The following is a 25922-nucleotide window of genomic DNA, read 5'->3' as shown; positions in this document are numbered from 1 at the left end:
AAAGTCCAATTAAATTTCTTCAGAAAAGTGTATAAAAGGTCAACTTTTTCAGAAAGTACATGTTCACACTGGAACTTGGACAAACATCATTTTATCATCCTGCCCTTCTGAGGTCAAACTGTAGTGGCCCCTGAAATAAATGAGTCCAACAGGAGAAGTTGTAAAACTACAATAACAAAAAAAAAAAAAAAAGAACAAAACACACACACACACACAGAAACAATGGCAACACGGTAAAGGCAAGCTTAGATATCTTTATTTTCTTAACATGAACTGAAACAAATCATGGGAAAATGAATTCATATCTCTGAGAAAGTCCACTAAAACCTGAAAGACAAAATTGTATCCCTGAAAGTGGGGTCTCTCCTCAGGAGACCGAACCCCCGTGTCCCTTCACCAAAGCCAAGAAAACAAACAGCTCACATAGAAACACACATTTCACAGCTGGCATCAATTAACCCTCATTCATTCATTCATTCATTCATTCATAAAGCTCTGATGGGTAGCACCAACACCCTTCATGCACAGGACCAACCGTCGTACTGTCTTTCCAGTACGTCTGGTTCCAGTAAGGCCAGTAGTTTACTTTCACTACTGTTATCTCTAGGTTTCATTCGTTCGTTTTTTTATCTTAAAAAAACGTCAGATGAAATAATACAAAATCTATAAAACGTAATATTTTCAAACTACTGGCATTACATTTGCAAGAAGAGCGTCAATCACCCGACAGCACCAAACAGTCTCTTCCCATTTGATATTAACTCAATAATCACTTAGTGCATTGCTCAAGATTTCCTGAGAATAGTTGCAGCACAAAAAAAAAAAAAAACTAAGGCAACTTCATCCCAATGTATATATATATATATATATATTTGACTAAAACGCTACTATGCAGAAGGAATAGCATGAATGTGGGATTTAAAGACGTATCGTTAATCACAATTTTAAATGGTACTGAGTGAGTTAATGGACTAAATATTGAAGGTCAAGACAACAACAGCATGAAGCTCTCAAATCTCATAGTGCAAATAAGCTGGAAAAAAGATTTACTACACAACAAAGGAGCAGACAAGGCCACAAGGCCAGACCAGCACAACTGATACAGCACGCTCTGCCAGATTTCAGGAGGACTGGAAATAATATAATATGAAAAAAATGCATTTAAAAAAAGAAAAAAAAACCAACAAACAACCGCTGTCATTTAAAGTGACCGATGGTTGCAGCGGGGTTAATGTACTGGAAAAAAGAAAGCATGGATAGACTTAAAAGTCTTTGGTCAAAACCAGATGATTTAAAGGATAATGGGCCCCTTTGGATTAGAACAGCCATTGAATAACATGTGACACAGATGTTCAATTCCCAAAAAAACAAACAAATAACAAAAAAATCATGCAGAGGAGTCATTGTGTGTACCAAGTTTCCTCTCTTCCCTTCTCTCTACCCTGAAGGATGGAATGTATCTGAGATATTGCAGAACCTGACGGGGGTCACTTGTGCAAAGAATGCGCGTGAGGAAGAACGGCCAAAAGAAGACACTCAGCTTGTTTAAACAGGCGCTCAGGTACGTGGAGATGTTGAGCAAACAATATTTGCAGCAGAATGCAGCTTCTAGTAAGACTTAAATTAGGAATGAGTTATGATCTGGGTCCAACCCTGGATTTGGTCTTACACAAGAGTTTCAGCAGAAAAGCCACAATAAATAAGAATAAATAAATAAATAGAGAAAAGAGGGCATGTCATGTCATTCATCATCTTTACCTTGCCCCCCTCCTTTTTTTATTTTCTATTTTCCAAACAAAGAACCCCAATGAGTGCAATGGAAGACTGAAATCCATATCTTCCAAATAACAAAAAAAAAAAAAAGCTGTCTTCAACATTAATCACATCAACTCTTTGACCCAGACTTTTGTCTCTTTTGGTCAGGCATCAAACACAGAGCTCTGCAGCCCTGAAACACTCAAAAAAAATGGAAGCAGATTCTTTCTCATGGCTATCAAAACTGTCGGGAAGAGACGTCTCTTTGACCCCAACATTGGCTACAGTTCACCGCCCTCCTCTCCCTGCGAGAAAACAAAAAAGTCTTTGGTTTAAGCACCAAATCAAAACATGGGCTCGACCACTAACTGGAACAGGTGGGATTATTGCTTACAATGCACATTTCAACACAAACTGCGCTTCCACTGGTCACCACCAGAGGACAGAGCACACACTAATGCATTCTTTGCAATCTCGATGTGATATGATTTCTGAATTGCACCTGAATCAACTTAAGTTGTAGCTAAAATACAGATCTCCGAATGTCCCGCTATGCCTGCATTTTAGTTTGCATAGTGAAAAGCATCCCCCAACGACCCACACACTCAACACACACCAGCTAGAAAACAACATCTAAATCAAAGTACGGAGAAACAGTTCAAATCTAAAGGAGCTGAACTTAAACAGCAAACAAGGAATTAAATTCATAAACAAATCAAATGCCAACAACCAGAAGACAAACATTTAAAACATCTCAGAAAACCCGTTTTCCTTTTTTTTTCCTTTTGATATTATCTAGTTTTGTTTTAAGTGCTCTCTGTATGGAGCAGCAGGTCATTAGTCCAGCCACCTGAGTGATTTTTTATTTTTTTTTAAATTTAACCATAGATTCTACACCATGGATTCATCTTTTACCATTCCTCTTCTTCCGCTTCCTTTTCTCCATTTTCCTCTCCAACTTCATGGGCTGTCTGGTTCCGCTGTGCGGGCGGCGTGCGGATCCTCCCGGGGTGTTCTCCCTCCGCCTCTCTGCCGACTCTCATTTCCAGCCCTCGCAGGATGAACTCGGGGTAGGCGGCCAGCCTGTGAGGGCCGAGCTGGGCCAGAGCCTGAAGGGCGAGGACCCGCTCCCTCTCTGCGTCGCTATCGAACATCAGCTGGGGGCCGGCGCCCGGCCCGCCCCCGCCTTCCAGCATGGAGCGGGTGAAGAAGGCGGAGGAGTGGGCCTGCAGAGCCAGAGCCTCCAGCGGGTTGGACTGCTCCCTCATGCCTCCGTCCACCCTCCCGTCCTCCATCTGCTCGGGCACGCGTCTGGGCCGGCGCGTGCGCTGCTCCAGGCAGCTGTGGCCCTTGCGGTGCCGTTGGAGGTGGTCCTCCCGGGCGAAGGCCTTGTGGCAGAGCGGGCACTCGAAGGGCCGCGCCCCGCTGTGCAGGGACAGGTGGTTCTTGAGGTCGTAGGAGTGGAGGAAGCGCGCCGAGCAGTGGGGGCACGGGTAGGGACGCTCGCCGGTGTGCTTCCTCATGTGGATCTTCAACTTGTCATTGCTAGTAAAAAGTAGACCAGAGGATAAAGGATAAATAAACGGCAACGAGGCAATACATCAACATCTGTGTATTATTATTAAAACTTACAGACATTTTAGAATTTGGATGAAATCATAATTTCTATTTAGTGCTTCTGACAGACAATAATTTGAGAACCCTCTCCATGCACTCTGACTGATCTGTGTGTCGAGAGGTAGAAGCTCCCTTACCGGGTGAAGCGAACTCCGCAGGCAGTGCACTGGAAGGGCTTTTCTCCTGTGTGCGTCCTCATGTGTCGCGGCAGTTTTCCGGCTCCGTGGATGATCTTCTGACAGACCGGACACTGCTGAGGGGTCTGAGACTTCCTCTTCCTCCCCCCTCCTGTGACTGACGCGGCCGCAACTTGTTCGGCTACAGAAGTCGGCATCGAGGTGCTTCCGATCAGCACGCCCTCGGCGCCGAAGCCCTCCATCTCCTCATCCTCGGACAGCTTGTCATTCAAGGGAGCCAGGGGAGGCGGATGAGCTAAATGAGGTCGTTCTTGCAGCCAGTGAGGAACCCTTCCGTTTAAAGTCACCCCTCTTCCCGGCTCCCTGATTTCCCTCGGATCCCCGTTCTGCCGGGGGCTGAGGAAGAGCTCGTCGTGCTCAGGGCTGGGCGGCTGGGTGGAGGGCAGGGAGCGGAAGCTGTCGGATGCAGGCGAGTGGTGCGAGACGGGGGAGGTGGGTAGATGGTTCAGAGGCGAGGAGCTGATGTGACCCAACCCAACTTTTCTCACCTTCTTCCTGTCCGTTTTTCTTCGGGACGGTTTCTCTAGTCTGGTCTCCATCATGCTCTCAGCATCAACCTGCTGGGGTCTCTGCTCCTCCACCATCTCCTTCTCCGTTTCTGCGTTCTCGCCCAGGATGTCTCTGCAGGCGTCGGCCACGCACTGGATGCCCAGGAGCTGAGCCCCGCGCAGCACATCCTTCATCCCGGAGCTGGGAATGGTCAGCGTGGCGGTGTAGGCGAACTCCAACAGGGCGTCCAAGGCGTCGGGCTCCACGCAGTCCAGCTGGCAAACGCTGAAGCCTCCTCCGCCGCCGCCGTCACCTTCCTCCGCCCCGAACAGCCCGCGGAAGTAGAGACTGACGGCGGCCATGACGGAGCGGTGCGTGGGGTAGCGCGCGCCGCGCGAGGTCAGGGTGAGGTCACACAAGAGTCCCGTCCTCCTCTGGTCATTGAGGTGGGACAGGAGCTCGTTGCTGTGCTCCGGGAAGGGGATCCCAATCAGACCGTCCTCTCCTGGAGACATCGCCACCTGCAGTTCAGTGGAGAGAGGGTCGAAGTACGTCAGGGGTCTGAATCTATTGCAAAGACATTGGTATAGTTTTCTAAGACAAATTGAGGCACGTTTGCAGTTTCAAAGAATGAGAGAAAACGCTTCACCTCTTAAGGAGAGCCACAGTTCTCCCAGAAGTAAACCTTTAGTAGCGTGTCAGACATCGGGAGTTAGCTTTCACGTGAGGGACAATTTAAACAGGGCTTAACAACTACTCTCCCCCATGATCCTCCCCTCCTCACTCCCTCGTATCTCCTCGCTCCAGATTACTAAATCAGGATGCGGTGATTTTAGCCGTGAGGAGGGGGGGATGGGGCATCCAAGGACAAATGTCATGGAGGCAACAAAGGCAGACTAAGTGTGTGTAAAACCAAGAATACAACAAATAATCGTCAGAGAGAGAGAGAGAGAGAGAGAGAAAATAACAAAACTTGGAACAGATATAGTCTTATGCAAAGTACCGCTGGTGCTGTAAGCATAGGGCAGCAGGTTAAATCGCATGTGAAACCTTTATAGCATTAACTGGTTGATTAAAATACCTGGAGACGAAAGGCGAGGACTGAAGGGGGAGGAGAAAAAGACGCAGCCGACGGAGGAAGTGACATTATAGACTGAGTGAAAGGGGGAGTACCAGTAAAAGAATAAGGAAAAAAAAAAAAAAACCCATCAAGAGAAGAGTTGCAGCCTCTGTGCGTGCTGCGATAAGCGTACGTACGTCACACACAATGAGTGTGATGGGTTACGGTTGACACCTATAGTTTTTTTCCATTCGTGATTCGCCAAAAAGAACAAAAAACAAAAATTTCCGATCATTTTTTTGAAACTTTAAATCACAATTAAAAAAAAAACCTACACTCACAGATCCAGGCTTTTATGTTAAGATAAAAAACAGTCATGCTGTGTTCATAACTAAATGTGTTGAAATCATAACACACTGCAAGTAAAAAAAGAAAGAAAAATCCTTCATCCAAGTACTATAGGACATGGCATCCAAAGCATGTATTTAATTAACACAAAATATTTACTATGAGTGCATTTAGAAAATAATATGATGGACACAATAATATCAACATTAATCACTTTTATACTAAAATCAGTCCAATCAGTGTCGCGGGGATTCACTCTCTACCATCACCTCCTTTCAGCTCTTCTGCAGCTCTGAATGTTTCTGTTAGTGGATTAATGAGTGTGAGCCGGCTGTGGACGCTGAATTCACCCTTTTCCGGCCTTTTTTTTTTTTTTTTTTTTTTTTTTTTTTTTTTTTTTAATCGATCACGTGGTTCAGTTTTGGTTGTGTGTAAAATATGACAGCGGTGTCGGAGTTATGGTCACGCTTTGCTGTCAAAGTGTGAAAAATGTTCATTAAGAATAAGATAAGCAACAAGTGTAAAACCCATCCTCTGCAGGAGCGCAGGGTTATTACTAATTATCTTTAAGAACTTCACGGTTTGTGAGATAGTTTTGTAAATGCGGTTTACTGGCTTAGCGATTGAGAAACGTGTGACGATTTTCTTCAAGTTTGCATCAAACAGGTTTTTAATCTTTCCGTACAAGCCCTGTTAAAAATGCACAGTGTTCTAAAGAGGGCCAAGTAAGGACAGCGACTTTCCTTATTTCCTCTTGTGAGGTGTAACAAGGTCGGTTGGTAATAAGACCCAACAACTCCCTTCTTTGGATCCCTAAGCTCGCGCCTCACCCTGTCCGTACCGCACCAGGTTGACGATTTCAGTCACACACCTGAGCAGACCTGATTTTCCACAAACAAGTCACCCTCCAGATTCCCCCTCCCTGCCCTTCGTCTCCCTCCCATAGCAACTGGCAGCCCCCTGGTCGTCCAATGACAGTCTTCACACAGTGCCCAGAGGGCTCAGCACAACAACAGCACGTTCACCTGACTAACCTGCTCCAAAACACACCCTATTAAACACACACATGCACAGGAGCTCTCTCACACACATACATGTACCACACACTTTCATTGCGTGCCAGTCCGTGGCTCCCCCCACCCTCCATTGTTACATTTAACCTGTTATGTGACCATCTTAACGACAGACTATTTAAGACACACACACACACACACACACACACACACACACACACACACACACACACACACACACACACACACACACACACACACACACACACACACACACACACACACACACACACACAAGTGCACTCCACCCTGAAAACAATTAAAAGAAATAGTTCAATCAATCACACAAATTCTTCTCAAATGCCAACCGATGTTGATGTGAACCAAAAACTTTCTCCTCACTGCCATCCTGCGTGTCTTTTTGATTCAAGGATGAGGTGAAGCACCCAGGAAGTCTGACGTGTTCGTCCTACCTTCCCCATATTCATGGGCATGGGCACAGTCATCTGGAGACGAGGCAGCGCTTGTCTCGTGGCATCCATCTTTTCGCTCTTTACAAGTCACTTTTCCTTCTGGTTGCCCTTCAAAACCTCTTTTGGGTTTTTTTTTTTTTTTTCCTTTTTCCTTCCACCCTCAGATGTGTACCTTAAAGGTCTGATGTCTCTGTCAGAAGTCGGGGTTAAGCGCTCATCCCTGGGGATGTCTACGTGTTTCACGCATTCTGTCGCTCACTCTCCTTCCTGTTGTATCAAAGGAGGGTGCAGAGTGACGACGACAGACGCAGAGATACCCCTCCCCCCCGGGTCGCCTACGCGCCCCCTCTCTCCAAAACCCAACAGCCCATTTTCCGAACACTTTCCGGTAAACACTATCTCCTGATCGTTGTGTCGCTGCTGACAGGAAGGCCGGCAGGTAGAAGGACTGTAGGGTAGCTCAGGCCATGGTGGGACTTCAAGAGCAAAACCTCGTTTAAGTTTCAGACCACGCACATTAGTTCAACTGGTTGAACAGGAAGGAAACCTGCACATTCAACCAAAACACATCAGATATCGCACCATTATTGAAACGAAGTTAAAAAAAAAAAAAACACCACATCTCAACAACCCCGTAAGAACCAAAATCATATTGCCATTATGAGTCATAATACGCCCTGCAACAAACATTCAGATACCTGCAATATGACAATTAAACCATATTTCACCATACCACAGAGACAAGCCAGTGCACTGAGCTCTGCCTCTGAACCCTCATCATCCTAAACATGGACACTGACAAAAACTGAACACTGTGAGATTTCAGGTCACTGTCTTGTGCTTTACAAAAGTACACGAGGCATTTTTCACAGTTTTATGGCCTTTTTACCATAACTGATTTCACTGAAAAATATAAAGATTGCCTAAAATCCCCTTCAAGATTTATAATTATGCCAGAGTAGAGGGGAGCCATGATGACTGAAGAACGTTATCCCACGGAAAACTCACTGCCTCGCGTATCTGAAGGCCAAGGTGTGAGTCCATGACTTGACCTTGTGTGTGTACATTTTGTCTCACGGCAGCAGGACACGATAACAGACCACCCGATGTCGCACAGAAAGGACACCGGAGTGTAAACATTTCCACTAAACATATTGTTGTGAATAACACCGCTTGAACGGAAGATGAAATGCTCAGAAATTCCCCCCCGCTACCAGCAAACACTACAAGTAAAAGCAGTGCAACAAAAGTGAGACACAAAGGAGTTTTAGGAGGAGCTCAAAAAAAAAGGCACATTAAATTTCCGGCACAGGGGCGAGACAGAGAGAGAGAGAGAGAGAGAGAGAGAGAGCGAGAGAGCGAGAGAGAAAAATAAAGACATCATGGGTGGTTGGTGGTTCGAGCTAGTTATTTTGGGCCTATTCCTTAGAACATGGGCGTACTCGGAAAGAAATAAGTTTGACAAGAAATTGCAACTATTCCCATCAGTTTTCTGTCTTGTCTGTGACTCACTGAATACTGACACATCGTGATGCGTGCACATGCAGGCAGGCACTCACACACACACACACACACACACACACTCAAACGAACTCATGCACGCGTGCGCACACGCACACACACACACGGCGTTCGTATCCCCCCCCCCTTCAGCATCTTGTTTCTGTTTTTCGTTGCTCGTCAAGGTCGTGTCTGCATGAGCCGCTGAACCTTGCAACACACTGTTACACATGTAAAAACAGCCCACAGACAGATACCACAAGCATATTTAGTCTTGCACAAAGAGTACCGTCATTTCACGGACAGCTGTTCGATCGCTTCCATACATCTTAACTCCTGTCATAAGTTTATTAATAGTACTTTTTGCTCAGTCCCCTAAAGTCAAATCACTTTTTTTTTAATGCTTTATCTCCTTCCGATAGCGCGCAACCAAGCAAATGCTCACTGAAATCTGCTATTCCTCAGCGTATTCATATTGAATACGTACATCTTACAACAATATTTTTTGCAACACCGTCTCATCTCTTTTTTCTCGCATTATCTCAACTCCCACTGTTTTGTCGAAGACAGAAGAGTTCACCACCTCTGCAGCGCTGCCGTTTCCTCATCCCTAGCTTTCATTATGTGCACACACTTCCCCTCCTTTAAGACAAAGTTTCACCAACTTATTGAAAACTCAAAAAAACCTGCTCATTTCAAATGTTTAATCCAGATTTTGGGTGAACTGTCATCAGCTCACATCTACCGCCGAGTTGCTGCAAGCAAATCATGAAAATAAAGCAAAGATGAAATGGGGAGAATCTGTCATGGATTTCTTTTTACTGAGGAGGAAATGGAAACTTAAATCCGCCATTACTGTCCAGTCCTACGACTCCGAGCAGCTCTGAAGAAAAAACAGAGACTAGTGACGAGGAGGCCAGGAAAAAGAGAGCTAGAGGGTTGAACCAACCTGCACACAAAGATTTATTCTTCAGCGTTAACTCTGGGTACAGTATCCATCGCCTATATCATGGAGGCCCACTGCACACACTTAAAGAGTGTGTGTTGACTGGAACCAGAACTGTTAGTATTATTTTTATGGCTCTTATTTTCCGTTAAAGGCTGTAAGTTTTCCCAGTCCCCCTCAATTATATCAGGCTCCAGCACTAAGGGGGAAAATATGACTTTATACTATTCGCAAAAAAAAAAAAAAAAACCGAGGCCGAGGGGGAGAAATGCTTTCACAAATTCTGATGTCAGATGTTTTCCAAAGCGCCTGTCCGGGTGTGTTTGTGACTGTCAGTGTGTGTGTGTGTGTGTGTGCATGTATCCATGCTGGTTAATACTAACCGTGGGTACATAACCTTTTTTTTTAAGAAATGGAACAATTCAAAGGCCATTTCTAAATGTTTACAATGAATACAGTTATTAATCTGTTTTGAAAAAAAAACCGTCTAAACCTAGTTTTTATGTTTTCTCAAGTTAAAATTCGACAGTGAAACACCTGCTTGTGGCTGAATAAATACTCTGTCTGCAGTCATGTGACCGGGCAGCCTGAGCCTCCTCACCAACCGCCTGGAATGTGAACAGAAGTGTTGGGATTGACCGATTGTGTCTCTGATTTCAGTTTCTCAGTATTTCTGTATGTTTTTCAAATAAGCTTTGATGAATATCTCTCCGACTGCACTGGAGAACGAAAGTGAAGCCTCTCTCCTGGATGTTGCCAGAGGAAAATGAATGAATGGATTGAAAATCATTCTAAGAAAGAAAACAAAATAATGCCAGCAAAAACAACAAGAATAAATCCTGAAAAGGCATTTCTTGAAGGAATTATTATTTCTATATAGTAATTTAAATGTTAAAGAGAGACATGAGTGACATTTTTAGATAGCTTTAAATGCTCTTGGCAAACACTGTGCCCCCTCCTATCTATTTTCTGGATATGAAAATGAAACATCAAGCTTTTGTGTTCAGTAAACGGCCCACAGTGACTCACACACACCTAAGAACAACACATCAGATCGTGATGCTACACAACCACAAGCAGAAAGAACAATAAAGCAGCTTAAACACATGAAAAGTAAGATTGAAGCTCATACCATTTCTCCTCCACACCCTGGTCTCCCTCTCACCACTCCTACCCCCAGTCTGACAGACTTTAAATGTTGAGAAAAAAGAACTGCCTTTGCACCTAACTTATTCGGGGTTTTGTGGGGTGTGTGTGTGTGTGTGTGTGTGTGTGGTGCTGGAACACGTTCTGTGAGGAAGAGCAAGAGGAGGAGGAGGAGGAGGAAACGGGGGATGAGACCGACGAGACGAGGCGACACGACGCTCTCGTCTGCCAAACCAGAGCGGCTGCTGCTTTCTGTCCTGCACAGCTCTCTCACGGGACGATCCCAGCATGCACTCTAAACAGCCGACGTGTCCAAAAAACCGCAGCGTGGCGCGAGAGCCACGAACTGACCTGACACACCAAGGTCTTCTAATAACACGGCTCGTCCCTGCTGGGAGATAAAACACCAACTCCACCTGCTCCGCGTCCCATCAGCTCCCTCCGGACTCCACATTTGCATTCCGCCAGGAGATAGAAAAACAGACACAACCCGGCGGAATTTGAATCACCATTTGAATTTGTCAAAGACGAGACTTGGAGAGATCGCTGCGATAAGTAGCTCAATTGCAACCTGCAATGACCGGGCAAGAGAGGACTTTGAAAAAGAGGAAGCTCATTGATGAAGTGTTGCTGAACAAAAGTTAGCACTTGTTTTTTTTTTTAAGAAAGCCCCTGCGGCTGAGGCATCCCATGTCCTTACTGTAACTGGGCCATTATGGTGTGGGTGTGCGTGCGTGTGAGTGTGTGTGTGTGTGTGTGTAGCGTGTGACGCATGCGCACGCTGTGGTCTTAGTTCCAAGAACACATTACATTATTCATTTGGCTGGCAGAGCGGAGGCCCTTATCCCCTCGCCCTCCCACACCACAGCACTCCAGCAGCCCGTTTGCATGCCAGACCTGAACGCCCCAGTGTGGAGGATTATCTGCTCGTCAAGACGGTCGGGAGCACGTATCCTCTCCTCCCCAGTCCGTCCAGGTTAAAGATGGGTGGATAAAAGTTTTACCTTGAAAAGTTTCACTAGAGGGCTTAGAAACACATTATTCTTTTTAAAAAATGCCTCAAAGTAATGTGAAAATGTTTTTGGAAGACAAATTGTTTAAAGGGAATTGTTTTAGAAAATACATGAAATGGAATTCATCCCATCTCTATTTACCTGTCCATGCCATGCAGTCATTATACCAGAACACTGGATTTACTGGCACATCTCAGAAATATTAGACTGAAGTAGAAAAAACTAAATTAAATGTCCAAAAAATTCAGATTAATCATGCAAACGGAAACATTTTGAATTATTCTTACTTCATAATCTAAAAAAAAAGTATCTCAAAATATTAGTAAACTAGTAATCAGATTTTCCCATATTTTTATGGTTTAAACATTATTGTGACAATTAAAGCTTCAAACTTTGCTTTAAAGTTTATTTCTCTGTTATGAGCAAAGAAACTAACAAAATGATTCACTTTTTTAATTAATATTCTGTTTAGAGAGAAACCTGTATATTATTTGCCTGTATAAATACACTTTTCTGGTTTGTGTTTCAGCAAAGCTTCTGTGACCTCAAGTGTATTTTTAACAATTCCAACTAAACATTGACTGATTTTTTAAAGAATAAAGGTAGGGTCCTGCTTTCTTTTTTCTTATTTAAACTATTGTGTTGTTATTTAGTTATTTACTTTGTTTCCCTCAATTTTTAAAGACATGCATTGTGGGGAGATAGATTTGTGTAACATGTCTAACAAAATGAACACTACTGTTGAAAATAAATAGAAATATTCCTCATTTACAGTTATTGTGTCTCAGGATTTCTGTAAGCGCTCACACACCACAGTATAGGAAATTCATGTAGTGTTAAAAAAATATAATGTGGATTTGTTTCTCTGGAAACAAATCCACTGTGTCAGATTTGAGATTTAATCTCAGCCGGAGTGAGAGAAGGAAAGAAAAAAAGCAGGAAAGGAAATCAAATCTGAGGTTGGAAAGATGAAAATGGTCTGAGATTTGAGCAGAGACAACAAAAGCAAAAAAGGAACACGAGGGAGGCACTTTTTCTAAAAACACACACATTCTTAGAAAACTCACAAGAATAAGAAGAGTGTCTGGGGGAGGAGAGACACATAACAGTAAGTGAGTGGGTGAACGAGTGAGGAGTGGGCGTAGAGATACTCGGGGAGATAAAGGAGAGAAAGACGGGAGGTTAAGACGGGAAAATCTAGTCCCAGCCTCGAACAATCTCTGTTAGCGAGGAGACATGAAACAAGAGTCGACAGAGTTCAGTTACAAGAGGAGAGGAAGGGGGGAGACAGAAAAAGAGAAGGGAGAGGAGCCGCGGCATGACGACTGGGAGATAAACAGTGATCGAGCGAGAGGTGAACACATGCACGCCACCACAGGAAGTAGCAAGAGTCTCCTTGCAGGTGTGTGTGTGTGTGTGTGTGTGTGTGTGTGCGCAGATGTCTATGGGAGAGATGTGGTGTAGCAGCCACCTCTATGATTAGCATCACCAAAAGGGAGTTTCACGCAAAGATGGAGAACACACACAGATGTGAGAGAGGCGGCCTGCTGACGGAGTGGTTTCACACTCTGCTCTCCCCCCTCTCTCTCTCTCTCTCAGCTCCTAATCTGGTCAGCACTTTCTGCCCCCAGCACTCCACAGTCAAGTCACTGCTGGAGCATCAAGGTGTGTGTGGGCGAATCGAACTCTGCATCCTGCCACGCTGGGTACAAAAGCACAATTTACACACGCCGCTTAATTGAGGTTCGTACGATCGGATCTGAGCTCGACCGAGAGACCCGAGACTGCACGGCGAGTGGAAATAAAACCGTCAACACTTCAGCCGCGAAGGATCGCTGCTGCAATCAAACTGACTGAAATTAATCAACGGAGTTGTTGAAACTCAGCGGGTGTGTATGAAAAGTGAACTGTGTAGGCGTAATTATGTAAGTGCGCGCCACAAGTCAAAAATAAACAAACTAAAGTCACTTAATTTGCAAATTTGCACTCATCATACAACGAGAAGGAATTATATCATTTACACACATTTATTAACTGTATTTAAGATTATGTACATCATCAGTTCTCAGTCGAGGTCAATGTCAGCCTGTTTTGAACTTGACCTAAAAAAAAAGAAAGAAAGACAGGATTGCCTGTTACACATATTTACAAACTATTAAAAGTTTGTCTGTTGTTACTCACAAGTACTGAGTGACACTGTCACTTTATGATTTTATTCACAAAAATGTTTTATAATGTGGCCATTATGTAATGCAAGAAAATGCATCAATGGCTTTCACCAGGCCTGTTTGTGTGCATCTATAGCTCAACGGCCTAGTATCAATAGTTACTGTTACCTAATAATGCTGAAGCAGGAACACAACAAACCCTGGCTACAATCTAACAAGTTGATCAAGGAAAAGTAATCATTCCTCTAAAAAAAAAAAAAAAAAAAAAAAAAAAAAAAAAACTATACCTGGAGTCAAACTGCATGTGTTGGATCATGTGGAGTACGAGTATAAAATAAACACTGACAGTATGATCCGAGCAAAAGCACTAATGCCGATGAAAACTTGTTCGCAAGAAAACCTAACAGCAACGTTCCCAGGCTTGTGTGTCCATTAGGTTGCCACATCGCGGGGAGGGTCGCCACCGCTGCTGCTCTTCTCATGAAATGAAGGATGAAGGATGTTGCGAAAAAACACACATGCACCCATACACACACCCACGCACACTTAGAAATTCATATTTAACTACTACTTATTTAAAAATGTATAGATTTCCTCAATGACAACCATTTCATGCCTCTAGGCAACATTACAATGACATATCCTCAACCATGACTGCTGTCTAACTATACTTTACTCTAACCTTAACCTCACCATGGTCTAACCATAAAACAAGTCTCCACATGAAAATTTTATGATATTCCTTGAGGGGAGGGAAACCTTTGCCCCCCCACAGCGAGATGGGACCCCACTGGTCAGTGTGCAGTGCGGCTGACATCCCCACCAGGCAGCACAGAAGAACAGGAACACAAACACGCTCAGTGAGAAATGTCACAAAACTAAGTGATCCTGATCAGTTTCCTCTTCCTGTGCTCTGTAAAGATGGTCGACCACTAGCACAGATGGAGAGATAAACGACAGGCACACTCAAACGCATGCAAACGGCTAACGGAGGATATATTAAAAGAAAAAAAAAAACAAAAAAAAAAAAACAAAATGAAATGAGTAACAGATGTGTCATCTTCCTGACAAATCATCTCGACAGGATGGGAAGGGGAGGACACGGCTCCATTTACTGTAACTGCAATTCATGAAATAAAGCACAGGCTGGAGCAGTTGTGCTGAATGGTGCACGCTTGCATCACCCACTACCGCCGGTTCGGAGAGGCAACAAACCAGGGTTACATCACCCGTGTGTGACAGTAAGACCGGCAACAGACCAACCGAAATGTTTCATTCCTGGTAGACGTATAGCAAAAAAATAAAAAAAATTACTGTGCATCTCTTTTTTAAGACTGGTGACTAAACATCGCCAACAGATGAGGGTTTTTTGTTTTTTTTTTTTAATGCAAACATCTTAATGTCTTTCCTGCATCAGTGGTTATTAACTATCAACACGATGAAGTGATTTCACATTCCCATAAAGCAGCTGATGGCCGTGAAAGCCTGCAGCTTCAGACGGATTTCCCCTCCGAACCCCACATAAAGGGGTCAGGCCGGCATCAGTACCTCCCTGTACCTGCTCGTGTTTGGGTGTTTATTCTCACTTTCCCTGACGTGTTGTTTCATTGTAGCGACTTATGTTAACCACCTGCTCGGTGCTCTGTTAAGAAACAATTGCACTGTTACTAGAAGAGCTGAATCACAATCGCTCCCTCAGCCTGCAGCCTTTTTTTCTCAGGGTCTCTTTTTTTTTTTCCTTCCCTCTTTTGCTGACTCTTTACAAGAAGAAGAAGAGTCACGGCCACCTGCTTCTTGGTTAAGGCTGGGGTGGCGTGGGCCGCGAGGCTGGTGGTCGAGAGTGAAGAGAGGGCTGTCAAACGCTACAGAAACTCATGACTGAAAAGAGGAAATGGCAGATACATAACTTCCCCTATTGACACAGATCGAGTGGGGGCAAGACTTAGCCATAGCAGCGGCAGACTGGATTACAATGTGTAGTCACCCCTATGCCATAACTGCTGAAATGTGGAGAAACAACCACCATATATGGCGAAACACGCCATTCGTCCAGGAGGCCTTGATACGCTCATCTTTACGTGGAGGCAACTTCCAGTTACAATAGTGGTTTGAACAGCCGCCGCAGAGGAGCAATAGTAAGAATATACAGAAAATAAAGAGTAAATCGAACTATCATGATGTGGATGTGCAGGATGACACCCTGGTCTGAGGGCAGAGGTGTACTTTCTCCTCGCTTCCTGCGCTCAAGCACTCCTCCTCACGCTCAAAGTAAGAATACCTGGAATATTAACTTGGAATAACTGAAGCATGCGAGAAGAGTCCAAACCAGGGCTGAAATGTTGAAAAACCTTCAAATATTAACTTCTTTCAACTCCCGTTTCTCCCTTCCCCTTCCCCCCACCCCCCCACCCCCACGTCCCTCCCACTCACTTGGTTTGCATGAAACTGAAAGACCAATGTCAGAAAAGGGGGAATTTATATAGGTTCACATGCCCTAATTAACGTATTTCCTGGAACCCAGTGCAAAATATACACTGCGTGAGCGTGTGTGTGTGTGTGTGTGTGTGTGTGTGTGTGTGTGTGTGTGTGTGTGTGTGTGTGTGTGTGTGTGAGCGTGTGTGTCTGTCTGCGTGTGTGTGTGTGTGTGCGTTCTTCGCCTGACAGACCACTCAATGTCACTTCCCTCTTCCCCACCAGTGTGCGGACACATGGTAGTCACCAGTCATACTCCAGCAAAGCCACATGATCTGTCAGCCGAGGTGGCCCACGACACACAGACAGCCCGAACCCCGAAGTCGATCAAACTGGAACCTGAATAACTGCAAAGCGCATTTTCCCCACAACCCGGACAGACTCCAAAACATTCTGACGGTTTTGCACTGTTCGTATGGTTTGAAGGGATTTTACATAGTTTGAAGCAATTACTGTTAAAGGGAAGGAGAACCAGCAGGTGGTTTCAGGAAATAAATACACCCTTGTTTAATTCTAACAGCATCGACAATGTTATCTATGTCCTCGTGTGTGTGTGTTGAGGATTTCCAAATGCTTTTCTGCATGGATTTTGTTTGAATTTTCTGCCTGTATGAGTAAAACCTCGCTGCAGAAATGAATAACGTCAGTAACTGAACTATTTATAAAGGTTTGTTTTCTTTATTTCTGGCTCAGTTTTCACAGCTGGGTATAGAGATAGTTATTAACTGACAATGGGGTTTGTTTGAAGAAAAGTAAACACAATTTAGATTCACTTCAATCCTGAAAAAATTACTTTGAGTAGAAGACACAGTATTTCTTTCTGACAGCTTAGAGAAAGACAATTAGAAATAAAGCTCCCATTTGTAAATTTTCAGGTTTTTGTGTGTATAAAATATAATTCCGGCTCCATGAGTATTTAAATGAATAAAGTTTCAGAAACTCAAACATTTCCTTGTTGCTCTTAGTGTAAATGCAGCTGAAGCTGAAGGAGCTGTTGGAGGAGTGTGTCTTCTGTGTGCTTCAGCTGAACGCCGCTCTTATAATGATGTCAATTATGCTCCAAAGCTCTTCAAAAGCTAATTTGTTGTTAATTGTCCAACAAAGGCCTATAAATATCATCTGCCTGCTTTAAGCACCAGGGTATATTTCTGGATGTATTCCTGCGCCGTTCTTAAAAGCCAGTAGGAGTTATACAGCGTCTGCAGCCAACAAACCACAGAGGAGTTAACTTCCAGGTTGCCTATAAAATATTTAACTACTTGACCACTTTATTCAGCTCATATTTTTTTTTCCCGGGGATGTGGATGTCTTTAAGAAGCTCTCGTGAAGCTTTAAGAGGTCTGACCCCCTTGCAGTGTTTGTGGTGTGAACCGCATCTTGAAACAGAACAAAACAGATTGAAGTGAAGTTGATATTTTCATCCGATTCCACAGAAATTAGTCAAATAGAATCCATTTAAAACACTTTTCCAGGTGAAATACTTCCAATCGGCTGGTTTACAACCAATAAGAAATCAACTGAATTTAAACATGTTGTGTTTTGTGTTTCGGCTTTTGTGACTCAACACAATGCAAGAACAAAACCAACTCCCGTAAATGTGAAGAACAGGATTTCTGATCTCTTTTTCCAGCTCGGTTGCATTAAAATCTTCCTCTTTAAGTACGTTCAGATGACACAGTCCACAGATTACTAATCTGAAGCGCTGCTAGAGCATCGGGCTAATGTCTGTCCTACTTTAAATCATTAAGGCTATTTCTGGACAGCATAGATAAAACAGCCGGGGTGACAGTACGACCAGTGCCACACCTTTATTGTTTGGTGTAAATCCTACCTCCAGTCCATAAACCCAAAGGTGGATGGAAGCCTGCTTTCTGCCTTTCGCTCACTTTCTTTCTCGGCGGCCCCCCGGTCGATCAGTAGAGGTCAGAGGCCTGAGGGAAGGACAGAGGTTCAACTGAATTAATCACATTTAATTTGAGTGTTACTTCTCCCAGAGGGTGTGTGAATAAACACTAAGACATGATGCACCAATGTTGAGAAAACAGTCAGCGCTGACTAATGGAGAAGTTTATTTCTTATTCTTTTTTTTGCTTTTTATTTGATGAAATGCAGTGTTTTAGCATTAGTTACATGAGGATGACACAATACAGTAAGCTATCATATGATGGGTCAAGAGTAACGTGAAGCACGCGCGTGTGCGTGTGTGTGAGCGTGATAGAAACCAAATGGTTTCGACTTTGGTGCAGGCAGAAAGATTGGAAAAACCCAAATGAACAACCTCGCACAGAAAGCAAACAGCAGGAGAAGTTTTTAGTCTTAAAAAAAGCTTAAACGGTGTGAAAATTCATTAAAAAACCCTCATTGAAACCTCTGAGTTTGAGCATCAGAGGAAAACACATCCGCTCCGAGGAGCCGGCCTGTAGGCAGCAGTGCAGGATGGAGGTCATGTCAGGACAGCAGGAGTGAGGGATGAGGCACAGATGTCTAATTATGCTGCAGACAAAGTTAGGGCGAACAGAGCCGGCATTAAGAATTTATTTCAAAACCCTGATGGCTCCTCCATATGTGGAGAACCATCGCAGGATGAGAGAGCATTAGAAAAGCCCGGTCACATGACGGTGGTAACTGGTACACAGAGAACAAAAACAACACGGAAAAAAAAACTACAAGAGCTTTCTCTTCCCAGAACCTTCCCTCTCCTCAGGAGGCAGGATCGACCATTCCCATCGCTTCAAGGGACAAGTAAAAGATATTTCTATAACCTAAAAGAAATAAAGAAAAGTTCTGACAGCACCTGAACCCAGCAGGCCTGAGCCATTAACTGCCTGCATGTGCGCCTAAAGATTTAACCAAACAAACTGTGCCCAAGACAAGGAAACCAAACCCAAGCCAGTTGAGCTTGTTTGGCCGGTCTGTCGGAGGGGCGAGTCAGCAACACATCTACCTCTGCAATGACACGCACATTTACACACAAGCCCACTGGCATGACAGCCTCCCCACCCAGGATGGAGGCAGGAGCCTCAACCTCACATTACAGCCTGGGCACATCCTATTGTAACACGGGATAGTGACAGGATTAAAGTAAAACACTGGGTGCGCCATGGCTGGGATGATGATGATGATGATGATAATGATGATTAACAGACCACTGGAGGGAGATCATTTAGGCGCAAGAGGCTAAATCCAGCAGATCCACTGAACCGCGTGCCCGCGAGCGGCGCGGAGGCAGGTGATGTGCGTGAGAGCGCAGGTTAGGTTTTGGATGTCAGCCGGTGTTCTCGGCTATAATTAGCAGCGCCAGTCTCCAGAAGCGTACCCGGCGACCCCGCTCCCTCCGCGCTCACCTGGCCGCCGCGCGCCCGCACCCGCACGCACCTGATCCACAGTAATAACGGGTGAACAGCACGGCTTTATAAAAAAAAAAAAAAAAAAAAAAGAAAAAGAAAAGAAACAACCACAAACGCGCCGCGCAGCCCGAAATGTCGACGCGAGTTACCGAATGCGCGTGACGTGGAAAGTCCTCCCGTGACCCCGATCAGAACCGGGAAGGAGGGAGGAGGGAGGCTGAGGCGAGCCGGCGTTGTCATGCGGGACAGACATGTCACTTAAAGTACTCTTTTTCGCCGGTACGCGAGCTGTGCGTGTCGGGCTTGACGTGCGCGGTCAGGTGGAGCGGTTACCTGAGCGCCGGTGTGTCACCTGTCCTGACCCGGCCTCCACACTTCCTGGATTACTGCGTCCCACCCTGCCGACTTGTGTACTTCTTCTATTTCTTCTTTTTAAATCCTCGCCGCTCTGGCGTTGCTCTGGGCCGGAGGGAGTGAGTGGGGGGGTGTCACGGCTCCCGGTGGGCTGCAGCTCGCGCCCCGCTGGCTCTCCGCCGGTCTCCAAACCGCTGGTGGTCCCGCTCTGGACTCGGTCCCGTCTGCAGCCCCGCCGGCTCTCTGGGCTGCTCTGACCCCCCGCCTGCCGCCTCCGCTGGCCCACTCCGACTCCCAGCTCCTCCTTTCTGAGAACCAGGAAGCGGCTTGCCCTACTTACACCCAGCCGCGGATTGGCTCTGGCAGGGCTGGAGAGGAGACCGCCGGGGTGGGCAGGGCACGGGGAGGGAGGGAGCGCGCGCACGGAGGGGGTCCGGCTCCGGTGCTATAGGCCGGCGGCGGTGTCTGTCGTGCCGTCCGTGGCAGAGGGAGGAGAGAGGTGGGCCGGTTTGGAGACCCCGCTCCTCCCCCTCCTCCTCCCCCCCCCCCTCCTCCTCCGCTCCGGGCATCTCGGAGGAGTGAAGGTGGGTAGAGCCCAGCTGGCAGCGAAAGCCGATTGGAAGAGATCTGCGCTTTGCTTACGGGCTACCTGTCGGACATGACAGCGTTCTGAATGGAAGCGGACTTAAGCCCCCCCCCTCCCCTCCTCATGACTCAGCAGATCCCGCCTGGAGGTGACCAGGAGACGGAGAGATGCGGAGCAGGGAGCCCTGCAGCCTCCCGGCGATCAATGAAACTCAGTCACATCCTGTGCAGCGAGGAGCAGCACTCACAGGGACTTTTTCATTCATTACTTTTTTTTCACTCTTTTTTTTTTTTTTAAAGATCAAGTGAAAAACATGCAACAGTTGTTTTTCAATGACACATTTTTCCCCAGTGAAAGTTTATAATAGTGTGTACAGAAGCGGTGAAACGAAACAGAAGCCTCACACTTGCGCAGGAGGGGAAAAAAAGCTCTTATCTACTTTGAAGAGCTCGCATACAGGCACATGCATCGTGTTTGAAGTGGTTACAAACTTTATGGGAATCACCTTGTTCTCTTAAAGCCTGAATCTCGCTGCAGCTCCTGGAGTGTGTTGGTGGGTTTTGAAATGAGGCTGCAGGAAGTCTATATATAATTTTGCGGTGAACTTTGCCAGCCCACCCATTACCCCCCCCCCCCCCCCCCCCCCCCCCCCCCCCAACCCTAAATCTCTGCCTGTGCTGTGGTTCTGCTATCAGGATACGCAGTATGTTACATGCACACCACATATGCTGAAAGCTAGAGAGCAGCGGTTCCCAATATGGGGGTCGGGGCCCTTGGAATGGTCGTCAATGATCTGAAGGGTCAGGAGGAAAAAAAAAAAATATATATATCCCAAAATGTTTTTTTTTTCTTGGATGGGGGTAACTAGTAATAATAAAAACGTCAGTTACTTCATAGTATGAGAACAAGTGTTTTCAGTTTTTGTTATTGTTCATTCATCCATCCTCTACACGTCTTTAACTTTGGGGCGATGGAGCCGATCCCAGTGGGTAAAGACAGGGTACACTGTAGACATGTCACCAGCCCATCACAGTGCAAATACAGTCCTGCACACTGTCATTCACACCTACAGGCAATTTAGAGTCACCGTTTACCCAAAATGCATGCTTTCTTTTTTTTGCATTGTGGGAGGAAACTGGAAGACCCAGAGGAAACCCACGTACATGGGCACACATGGAGGACATGCAGTCTCTGCCCAAGCCAGATTCCAACCCCAAATATTCTCACCACCACTCTACAGCCCCTTCTAATTTTATTCAGTTTCAATTGAGTGTATTTCCCTCACTTTTCATATTAATAGGGAAAAAACTGTGTGTGTGTGTGTGTGTGTGTGTGTGTGTGTGTGTGTGTGTGTGTGTGTGTGTATGTGTGTGTGTGTGTGCGTTTTTTTCTCAAAAAAGGAGTGGTGGTCATTTTCACTTCACAGGCCTCCTGAATCAAACTATTAAAGTTGAAATAAAAGTGAACTTGTCTCAAAACTAAGAGCTGTTAATTCAATATTGAAAGGTTGATTTTTTTTATTCAAATTTATATTTTAAAACTTCTGTTTTGTTGGTTTAAGTGTTTGTGTTTAGAGTGTACTTGTCTGTTCAATGCATTTCATGTTGTCCTGAGATGTTTGTGGTGCACAACAGTCTCAATATTACAGAAAGCTTAGAGAACTTAATTGTGATTTAGTCCAGATTAAGAAAACCTGAACAAGTATCATCAATGTTTGATTAAACAGGAAGCGGCATGGGAAATTCGCGGGACGTAAACACACCGTTCACATCATGAACATCTGTTCTAACAGCACCAAGTCAGAAAAACCACTCATTCTCTGTGTAGAGGTCTATTACTACATTATACAACACTACAGAGGGTTAGCTGTAAAGGGTAAAATTCTCATAATTTGGCTTCTTAAAGTGCATGGCAATGTAATTTGTTTCAAGAGAATGAAGACTTCCCTCTGAGTCTATTTCAGAGCCGCAGCGTCAGGCATCAAGTGCAAAGTCCTGTTTATCCCCCACCTCTATTCATGGCTGGTAATCCAGGCTGGTCTGCCATCATTAACCTCTTCAACAAAGTCTTATGGCTCCACTGAACTCCAGTAAGTCGCATCATTTCATTAGTTCACTTACACCCCCATGAAACTTCAGTTATGTATATTTGTTGAGCCACTTATATTCGGAGGTCTGAACAGACGCACCTTTTTCCTGCCGCGTTCATCCGATTATTGAAGCGTCTTCGCCATCTAGCGGCCACGGTGTTACCAGCAGGTTGAATCCGGCCCCGCTGACGCCTCCTTCGTGAAATGCTTCAGTTTCTTTCTTTAAAGAGACCTTAATCTAATTGGCAGTTTCGACGTCCCTCTGTTTCCAGGTTAACGTCGTTTATTTAACGTTGCCTCGAAAACAGGTGGTGCGTTCAGGGGTTGATGAGGAAGTTGGAAAAACCCCACTTCCTCGTCGTAATTAAGTGAATATTTTTGAGTGCTTGAATTATTGTTTTTAGGTTGATTTTGTTCTAATTCAGTTTAAATTTAAGTACATAATCTTTCTTATTTTCTAAATGGTAAATTGCGACGACATGCATTCTGGTGGTGCGTTCATGAGTTCATGAGGAAGTTGGAAAAAAATCCAACTTCCTGACTATTAATTAAGTTGACTTTTTTATGTACTGCTGTTAAGTGAAATTATTTGAGTACTGATTTTATCATTTTTAAGTGGATTTTATCATACTTAAGTAGCTACACATTTAATCATAATGTTTCTTAATTCTAAAATGGTAAATCGTGACAAATTAATTTATCAGAATTTTTCAAAAGCATACATTTATTCTCTCAGCAGAGAAAATATTTGCTTTAGTTTCGATACCAAATAATCTGCCAAAGTATAATTTCTATGTGCTTCTGGTTTCTTAGAAGCTTTAAATATTTTTTAAAGATAAATTGAATGAAAGTCCTGCTGTTAAAGATGCAAGATGACCATGAGTTAAATAGAATGATGTAATTAGTGTGTTTAGTTATATGGATGATGTTATTTGCACCCACAAGCTATTTCCTGGGAATGCTCCCAACTGGAAAATGGAACGTTCCACTCTGGTAACTTTTCCAAGCATCATTATGGACTGTATGCATTTCATATATGTATCTTTTGTTGTCAAAATGCCTCTTACACAGACACATCTCAAAAAATGTAAATATCATTCAAAACTCATTTTCTGTCAGTTATTACTATACTCACAAATCCCAAAAATTGTACTCATTTTAAAATGGTTTATGGGTGCAGTGGTTCTTGCCTCATGGTGAGAAGGTCTGAGTGGGTTCAAATCCAGGCCGGGTCTTTCTTTGTGAAGTTTGCATGTTCTCCCTGTATGTGTGGGTTTCCTCCCACTGCAGCATTGAAGATGCTTGGGTAGAAAATGGGTTAGCCCTAAAAAAAACCCCCCAAACATCTGATTTCATTCAGTTTAATAGTATTTTGAGACACTGTTTTTGATTTGCTTAGTTTATATGCCTTAATGGAAAAGTAAGCAAAAAAGGCTTAGCATTTTTTAGTTTCTCTATGATTGATGTGAAATACTGAGCGTTTCACTGGAATAAATTATGAGGAAACTTAAGTTTCTTAAGTTTCTGTGCTTACACTATGAAAAAACTAAATAAATTAAACCTGTATATTAACTTCAGCAGGAAGGTTTGGTTTTTTTTCCATGATGAATGTAGTCACTGTGCCGTTTTTCAATAGTTACTCCATCTCAATGTGATCTCAGTATAAGTGCTAAACAGCATAATAGAAAAGTCACGAAGCAATCAGTTGTTTACCAACACATTTACGCTGCTTTGTGAGACTCAGCAGGGGGTTTTGAAACACAGTGAACATAATAACAAGTGTAAATCCAATGTTCGAAAGCCTCTTAACTTGTATATGTGAAAAAAATTATTCAACACCCACATGGGCTGAAGGGCAGTTGAAAACCTCTTGAACACAAATGAGAGAGGAGGGAAAATTAATGTGTATGGGCGAGAGAGTTACAGGAGTGGAAGGAGAAGCAGGTGTATCAATGAGACCTTAATCCGCCCTCCTGAAGGCACATATTAATTTGGTTCTTTTCAAGAGCAGCAGAGATTTAAGTACCCCAACAGTCAAAAGCTTAACCTTGAATTCTAGTGCGCCTGCCCTCTGCTGAGAGGTATGGGATTAGGGATTGAGATCGGGAGTCGGGACTTCGCAGCGTACTGCATATCCAGATCATGAATGGCGGTCTGAGTCACCAGGATCCCACCTTAACTGGGTTTCGAGGGGGAATTAGCCCAGCTGATAATCCATTCAATGAAAAATAAAAATCTGCTGATGAAATGAAATTATAAAAATGTAATAGTTTTGGAAAACTGATATTAAATCAATTATATATCTATCAGTCGACCTATGAGTGGCTTGTTAGCTGTACACGAGAGAACAAGCAGATGGTGAGGGCGGCAGAGCAAGGCATAAACAGAACGCTCCCCCCAAAAAACACTTTTTAACACTGAAATATAACAAAGGCCACTGACATGTAAATGACTCCACCCACCCTGAACATCATCTGTTCTACCTTTTGCCCACTGGAATAACATACATTTTTCAAAACATCAACAAATAGACCCACAAATGGACTCATGAGACTCATGCATCGTCTAGCCTCAAGTCTGTCACTGTTCAATGTAGTTGTCATTACTTCCACTACATTCACAAAATCATCAGAACTAAGCATCTGGCCCTGCCTTTGCCAAAATTGTTTTTCCTAAGTGTTCCTTGAAGCAGTTGGCACTTGACAATCAGAGGAGGCTTGCAGATGTGTGTGTGATAAAAGCTCCTGTTTGCATCTGAAGCAGAGGGACAAGGCTTCTTCAATCATGTGAACGATGAGGACAAGATGGTGGCGATGGAAGGATTCTGGGACAAAGAGGACGTTATTCTCTTCTTGGTTGAGTGTCTTAAAATCTGTAACAGCAAAGTTGATGTTATTACTCTGAAGGATTTGAAGAAACCTACAAAAAAAAGAGATATTTATTCGATCCAGCTCCACCACAGCAATAATAATTAAGTCAGTGTTCAGTTTTGATGGTTTCATCGCAGCAATACAAAAACACATGCAGCCACACAAAGGAGCGAATGCACACTCAACAAGGTGATATCTAAATCAACTTTATTCTTACATCCAGATATACACCATTGTCGTCTCCTCATCAACATCATCATTGTCACAAGCAGAATCATCGCTTTCAATGCCACACGCAGCATTGTCTCCTTGACCGCATTATTAGCTACTTCTTTTCAAAAGCTAAAGCTGTGATAAATAAAAAATAAAACATTTGGTCCTTAAATATATATAGTCTAGGCAACATGGTATCAGGGGTTAAGACAGAAATGCCTTGTTGCTACCCACAGAAAACATCAAACATCACTGTAAATGGCACT

The 25922-nt window shown here is 44.2% G+C and overlaps 1 protein-coding gene across 3 annotated transcripts; it reads right to left on the bottom strand.

The window, feature by feature from the left end:
• Nucleotides 1-234: 234 nt before the first annotated feature.
• Nucleotides 235-20359, bottom strand: zbtb7b (zinc finger and BTB domain containing 7B). Of its 3 annotated transcripts, none has more exons than XM_030103756.1 (4): nucleotides 19878-20359; nucleotides 18004-18128; nucleotides 3510-4579; nucleotides 235-3300 (listed from the first exon to the last, which is right to left on the bottom strand). In XM_030103756.1, exons 3-4 carry the CDS (start codon nucleotides 4571-4573, stop codon nucleotides 2667-2669), a joined length of 1698 nt encoding a protein of 565 aa, XP_029959616.1. In that variant the 5' UTR covers nucleotides 4574-4579; nucleotides 18004-18128; nucleotides 19878-20359; the 3' UTR covers nucleotides 235-2666. The 3 variants fall into 3 exon arrangements, with proteins under 3 accessions (XP_029959616.1, XP_029959615.1, XP_029959614.1); XM_030103755.1 differs by having other exon boundaries at nucleotides 18029-18128; nucleotides 19878-20358; XM_030103754.1 differs by lacking the exons at nucleotides 18004-18128; nucleotides 19878-20359 and adding an exon at nucleotides 6953-7192.
• Between the last annotated feature and the right edge of the window lie 5563 nt (nucleotides 20360-25922).

This window comes from Salarias fasciatus, chromosome 11, assembly GCF_902148845.1.
Source record: "Salarias fasciatus chromosome 11, fSalaFa1.1, whole genome shotgun sequence".
NCBI classification, from domain to species: domain Eukaryota; kingdom Metazoa; phylum Chordata; class Actinopteri; order Blenniiformes; family Blenniidae; genus Salarias; species Salarias fasciatus.
The sequence above is the reverse complement of the archived record's forward strand: the minus strand, read 5'-3'. Positions and strand labels throughout refer to the sequence as shown.